Here is a 6,000-nt window from a genome sequence, read left to right on the forward strand (position 1 = left end):
TATTTTTTTAAATAAATATTATTTTTATATTCCCCATACAATTGCAACCCCCTTATTTTGACCCCAATCCCTCCTCTCCCTGCCCCCCCACCTCCCATAGAGTGTCTCTGGTTCATAGTTGTTTGTTGATTTTGATTTTCACTTTCTTATAGTTATTCATTTTCCTGGTCCCTTATTTAAGTTTTCTAGATTCCTGCTATGAGTGAGACCATCCGGTATTTTTCTTTTTCTTTCTGGCTTATTTCGCTGAGCATGATCCCTTCCAGCGCCATCCATACTGCTGCAAATTGCATGTGTTTATCTTTTTTGAATGCTGAGTAATATTCCATGGTGTATATGTACCACATCTTCTTGATCCAGTCATCTATTTTTGGGCATTTGGGTTGTTTCCAAAGCTTAGCTATTGTAAACAGTGCTGCTATCAACATAGGGGTGCAGATGCTCTTTGGAATTGATGTTTCTGTGTCCTTTGGGTAAATACCTAGGAGTGGAATTGCTGGATCTTATGGAAGATCTATGTTTAGTAGGTCCAGAAATCTCCACACAGCTCTCCATAGTGGTTGGACCAGTTTGCACTCCCACCAACAGTGCAGGAGAGTTCCTTTCTTCCACATCCTCACCAACATTTGTTGTTGCTAGTTTTTTTTAATATGTGCCATTCTCACTGGTGTAAGATGGTATCTCATGGTAGTTTTGATTTGCATTTCCCTGATGACAAGTGATGTTGAACATTTTTTCATATGCCTGTTGGCCATTTGCGTTTCCTCTTCAGAGAAGTTTCTTTTTAGCTCTTCTGCCCATTTTTTGACTGGATTATTTTCTTTGTTGTTGTTAAGTCTCATCAGCTCTTTGCAGATTTTTGTGATCAGTCCTTTATCATTAGTGTTGGGTGCAAAAATGTTCTCCCAGTCGGTGGGGTTTCTCTTTGTTTTTGTTATTGTCTCTTTTGCTGTGCAGAAGCTCTTTAATTTGATGTAGTCCCAGCTGTATATCTTTGCCTTCACTATCACTGCTTTGGGTGATGTGTCTATAAAGATGTCTTTGATGTGAATATCACGTAGTGTTTCGCCTATATTTCCTTCTATGTATTTTATGGTTTCTGGTCTTATGTCTAGTTCTTTAATCCATTTTGAGTTGATTTTTGTATATGGTGTGAGGTAGTGGTCAAGCTTCATTCTTTTGCATGTAGCAACCCAGTTTTCCCAGCACCATTTATTGAACAAACTTTCTTTGCTCCAATGCATATTCTTTGCTCCTTTGTCAAAGATGAGTTGACCATAAATCTGTGGCTAAAACCCCTTTTAAAACCCTGTGCCAGTCACTCATCTGTATCCCTGACCTCACTTCTCATCCTTTACCTCAAATGTGAGGTTTATATTTGGCCCCTCTGCCCATAGCCTTTTTTTGTCTTTTCTTTTCACCAACACATTTCCCTCCCTTCCTTTCAAAAATTAAAATTCTTCTTAAATGCTACATTTAGACTCTTCGCATTCCTTACCTAGCTCTTACACTACTTGACTTATCCCACATTAATTTAATAAACTTGTTCACACTTTCCGTTTTACAGTCTACACTGACAGTCTATCATTTGATCTTCACAACAACTTGGTGAGAAAAATAGGGTGAATGTTATTATCTTCATTTGACAGTTGAGCAAGCCCTAGTTTTGAAAATTAAATGATTTATCCAGAGGCTCACAGCAAAACAGAGTTCCAGTACTGAGATATATATATAGGTCTTTGGAGACCCAAATGCAGGTCTTAGATTCTTGTTCCCACATCATCTTCCTATTGTGAACATGTCATATTTGATAAGTGTTATTGATGGACTAATAATGCAGTCAGTGCAGATTATGTAAGCATCAATGTCACCAGGTCACATTCGAATAGGGATCAAGCATTTTGATGCCATCCTCTAGGATTAGATTGGGAAGAAGGCAAAGTAAGTACTCACCAGTCTTCCACTTCCAAGATATTGACTTAAAGTTTGCATGAGAAAGGCCTCCTTGGTGGCGCAAGCAGGTTGAACACAGTGCTGTGAAGCTGACCACAGCCTGTGCAGCGCAGGTTTGATTCCCAGCCGGCCAGGGAGATACCCACATGGCATGGCAGACCTCTCCTGTCTTGCCCACTGTTCCCCTCAGCAGTGTTTTCAGTCATCTGCCTGTTCTGCTCCCCACTCTGTCTCTGGTGAATTCTCTCACCTCCCGCACCTCAGGCCTATACCCCAGTTCTTGTATAAATAAATAAATCTAAAAAAAAAAGTTTGCATGAGAAAATATTCATAAAAACTAAAATTAAAAAAAACTATATATGCTTTTAAAAGAAAGTTGGGTCTTCCCTGGCAGACTAAAAAAATACCTATGTATTCATTGGGAAATTCTCCACCTGGTGTTGCTTGGGTCAGAGGTCAGACTGAACTCAACCTTGAGTTACTGATTGACATCTCCGCCTTGCCTGCCCAGAAATGGCCAGAAGCAGTGGGAGTTGAAGAATCAGCCTGTAGCTGTCTGCCTCTCTCTGTGTGGCCTTCAGCCAAGCTAAGACTCAACAGAGCCTTGGGCTTCTATCCCTTTATCCATCCTGCAGAGGGGTTGACTGAGATGGTCCCCAAGGTCTCATCTGGCTGTGACATTCTGAAAGTCTATGAATAGCAAGGACACAAGACAGGTGCAAGTTGATCACCACGTAGGAAGCTTACACCTGTCTCTCCCCAGTGTTTCCGCCCCTCACTTCCAGTTGCCAAACTCTAGGCCCAGTCAGGGTCCAGTTGCCAATTTTGAAGCTGTTCAAGGACAGTCGTCCTTCTGCGTGGGGCTCCTTCTAACCCAAAGCTGGGCCTGCCTGCTCTCTCTGCGACTCACTATACCATAGACTACTGGGATGTGCATGCTACTAATTCATCTCTGCCTCTTTGCTTTTAGATTAAAATTACTCACAAGAACCAAGCACCCATGATGATGGGGCCTCCCCAGAAGAGCAGCTTCTTTTCTCTGAGAAGGAAGAGCCGTTCAAAAGACTAAGCAATGTATAAAATGCCAGTTACTCTAAGAGAAAAAACAAGAAACTGTAAAACACACACACACATGCACACACACACACGCACACAAACACACACACTCTTCTCTAACCAGTGGAAGCAAAGCCACCCTTCAGGAAGAAACCTTCACCTTGCCATTCATTTTATTTCTACAGTGGAAACACCCCCAACAGAACCAGGGCCCACCAGAGTATGGTTGGCACATGCAGCAACCTCCACCACCCCAGAAGGCCTTGAGTGGGACTTTCTGAGACTGAAAGAGAAAATCTTTCTTTCCACCAGTCCCGCAAGTTTCTTCATGGACACTCTCAAGGAGCAGGCTGCAGGTTTCCTGCCTACGGTGAGATCGGATGTGACCAAGGGAAAAGGCTCCCGTTCCAGAGAGCTTGCACAAAGGTCTCTCTGTACAGAGATAAAATGCCTCCGACACTCAGAGAACAGCCCTTGCAGGGCTCAGCAAGCGCCTATGGTTCCTAGGTTGCCCTTCAAGCTACAGCTTCTCCCTGAACTTGCTGAGGAGGCAGAAAGGCTGTGGAAAGCTGTGTTTCCATTCCTGGTTCTCTGCGCTGTCAGTGGGCACTTGTTATTTTCCCAAAGCCTTCTCCTGGTGGCTGTGTGTTTGTTTAGAAACGGCTCCAAGAGCCCCCAGAGCTGCCTGCAAGGCACACCTTAGATGTGGTATTTATTTTCTTAGTTCTGTGAACACCTGGGAGGGAAGGCAGAGAAACTGGGATTTATTTTTCAAATTGGTGTCATAATATTGTGTAAAAAGGAAAGAAAAAAAAAACCACCCCCAGCTTCTTTCTTTTTCAAGCCAAAGCGTGTTTCCTGTTTGAGTTCCAAGCCCTGGTGACAGACTATTCCTGAAGGCAGAAAAGATGGGAGGGAAGGGCCTCTGGCTGAGGAGACCAGGAGACAAACGATCAGGCAATTCCCTCCTGCCTCTCTGCACCGACTACTCCCAGAATATGATGTGAAGACCCTTCTGATGGTCTGATATATGTGTACATATCTGTAGCATATATATTTATATAGATATAAATATTTATTTACTGATGGACTTTTCCTGATTGAAAAAAAAATATGTAGTATAGGAACAAAACAGAAGAACGTTCTTATCCCCCGCCCCCCCAATCCCTCCATTTCATTGTCAAGACACATTTCCCCATGGTGATCATGAGATTTAAGGGAAGTGAAAGTAACTCTTGTCATAAAAAGACTAAGAATTCCTATTCTGGAGCTTCAACACAAGCATGAAAGATGTGCTGGCCAGAAATTACTCTCCCTCTCGTCAGATAAGGAAACTGAGTCCTGGAAAAGTTGAGACTTTGTATCTTGGCTCATGGTTTGGAATAGGTGCCACTGAGATGATAATGAACAGAGGCAAGAATCCACACATCTTGGTATAGATGGTCATTTCTGGTCACCGAGAAATGATTGTGTTTGGATGCAGATTGCCAGGCGAGAATGAATATGCAGCACACGTGTGGCTGAGAGAGACTCCCACAAGAGAATGAGGGCCTCCTCGTGCTTCCCAGAGGGTCTCTCTGGCCTGAGAAGTTGGTCAATGTTGAAGGCACTAGACAGATCATCAGATTAAATACTCCACCTGTCACCTCATCATGGTCACCATAGTCTCTTATTCTGGAAACACTCCTGGCTGTAGGGATGACCTCAGTGGGGAGTCACAAGGAGGACTCAGGCACTTTCTGCAAGGTACTGCCACTCAGTACCTGGAGGGGCCTCGGACAGAATTCAATGGGCATTACTCAGCTGGCGCCAGCATGGCCCTCTTAACCCTAGGGCAAGTGTGTGGAGTTTCATTGGTAAAGGAAACATTTGCCTCAGCACCTTTACTTCCTCAGGCTTCTATTCCCCTCTGAGATTTCTCAAGAGGAAACCTGGGCCTGTTCAACATTGCTCCACTGAGCTGTCTCTAATCTCCTTGGACTAGCTCAGGAGCTTTGGACAAATTAAGATTGTGTGTAAAATTGATACCAACTCTGAAGGAAGCAATCATCTAGGACCATCTAGGATGGAGAGCTAGGACCATCCAGCTCGACCTAACAGCAAAGAATACTGGGCCGGGGATAAACAAGGCCACCTGAAGAACATCCTTACTGATGCACTCCTCGGTGATGGCACTGACAAGCTCCAGAATGACAACAGGTACTCCCTCGGAAGCCACTTGATTCTGAAACTAAGGCAGGTTAGGGCAACTGATTCTAGGACATTTATAGTTTTTGCATGTATTTCAGCCTTGACCCTCCAAGATTGAGGCTGTTGAGACCTGGCACTTATCAACATGTGAAAATGATTCTCAGAGATTCACAATTCTCTGCCCTTGCAGTGTTGCTTGAGATACTCTCCCCAAGTCCTCCTTAGAGTCACAGGGTATAACAAACTTCGATGAAATTGCACTTCGAATTTTGTAACTTCAGTAAGTCTAGTATTGTTTAATCTGACCTTGTAATTCATTCCTTAACTACTATGACTGTGGGTTCTTACTGTCTATTACCTCATCATAGTGCAGAGCACCTCATTACAGTGACCTCTGAGGCTGGTAGAGAAGGTATTATTATCTCAGTCCTCATAATGAAGAAAATGAGGCTTAATGAGGTTTAGTGACTTTTCCACGTCACACAGTTAGGCAGTCAGAAGAGAATCCCATCCCCTATTCCTCATCTTATTCTGACCCTAACCATGCTACAGACTTGTTCTCACCCTCCCCCCTACTTCTATCCCACTAGCAATAAAAAGAATGGAACGGGAAATCTTCAATACACTGTTTTGTTCCTGGACTAATAGGCTGGGAGTTGCATCTCATTATGGCTTGGTCTTTGTGGGTTTCCTCCAGTGAGTTGAGAATGGAGATAGACTAAGCAGGATGATTATATTTCAGGTCAGAGACCAGCTCCTCTCAAGAGAGTTCTTTCCACAGATGGAAAAGATATGTTAAAA

At 43.4% G+C, this 6,000-nt stretch overlaps 1 protein-coding gene across 5 annotated transcripts in view; it reads left to right on the top strand.

Moving 5' to 3' along the window:
- The window catches only part of DGKG (diacylglycerol kinase gamma), a gene marked incomplete at both ends in the record, with an annotated part of 149,893 nt that extends 146,871 nt beyond the window's left edge, over positions 1-3,022 (top strand). For all 5 annotated transcript variants that reach the window (XM_084231210.1, XM_084231212.1, XM_084231213.1 and 2 more), the window contains one exon: positions 2,924-3,022. In XM_084231210.1, the coding sequence (XP_084087336.1) occupies positions 2,924-3,022 (99 nt within the window). The remainder of the gene's footprint in view (positions 1-2,923) is intronic.
- Positions 3,023-6,000: the final 2,978 nt, after the last annotated feature.

The sequence above is a fragment of the Talpa europaea genome (assembly GCF_964194135.1).
Source record: "Talpa europaea genome assembly, chromosome: 4".
Taxonomy (NCBI): Eukaryota; Metazoa; Chordata; class Mammalia; order Eulipotyphla; family Talpidae; genus Talpa; species Talpa europaea.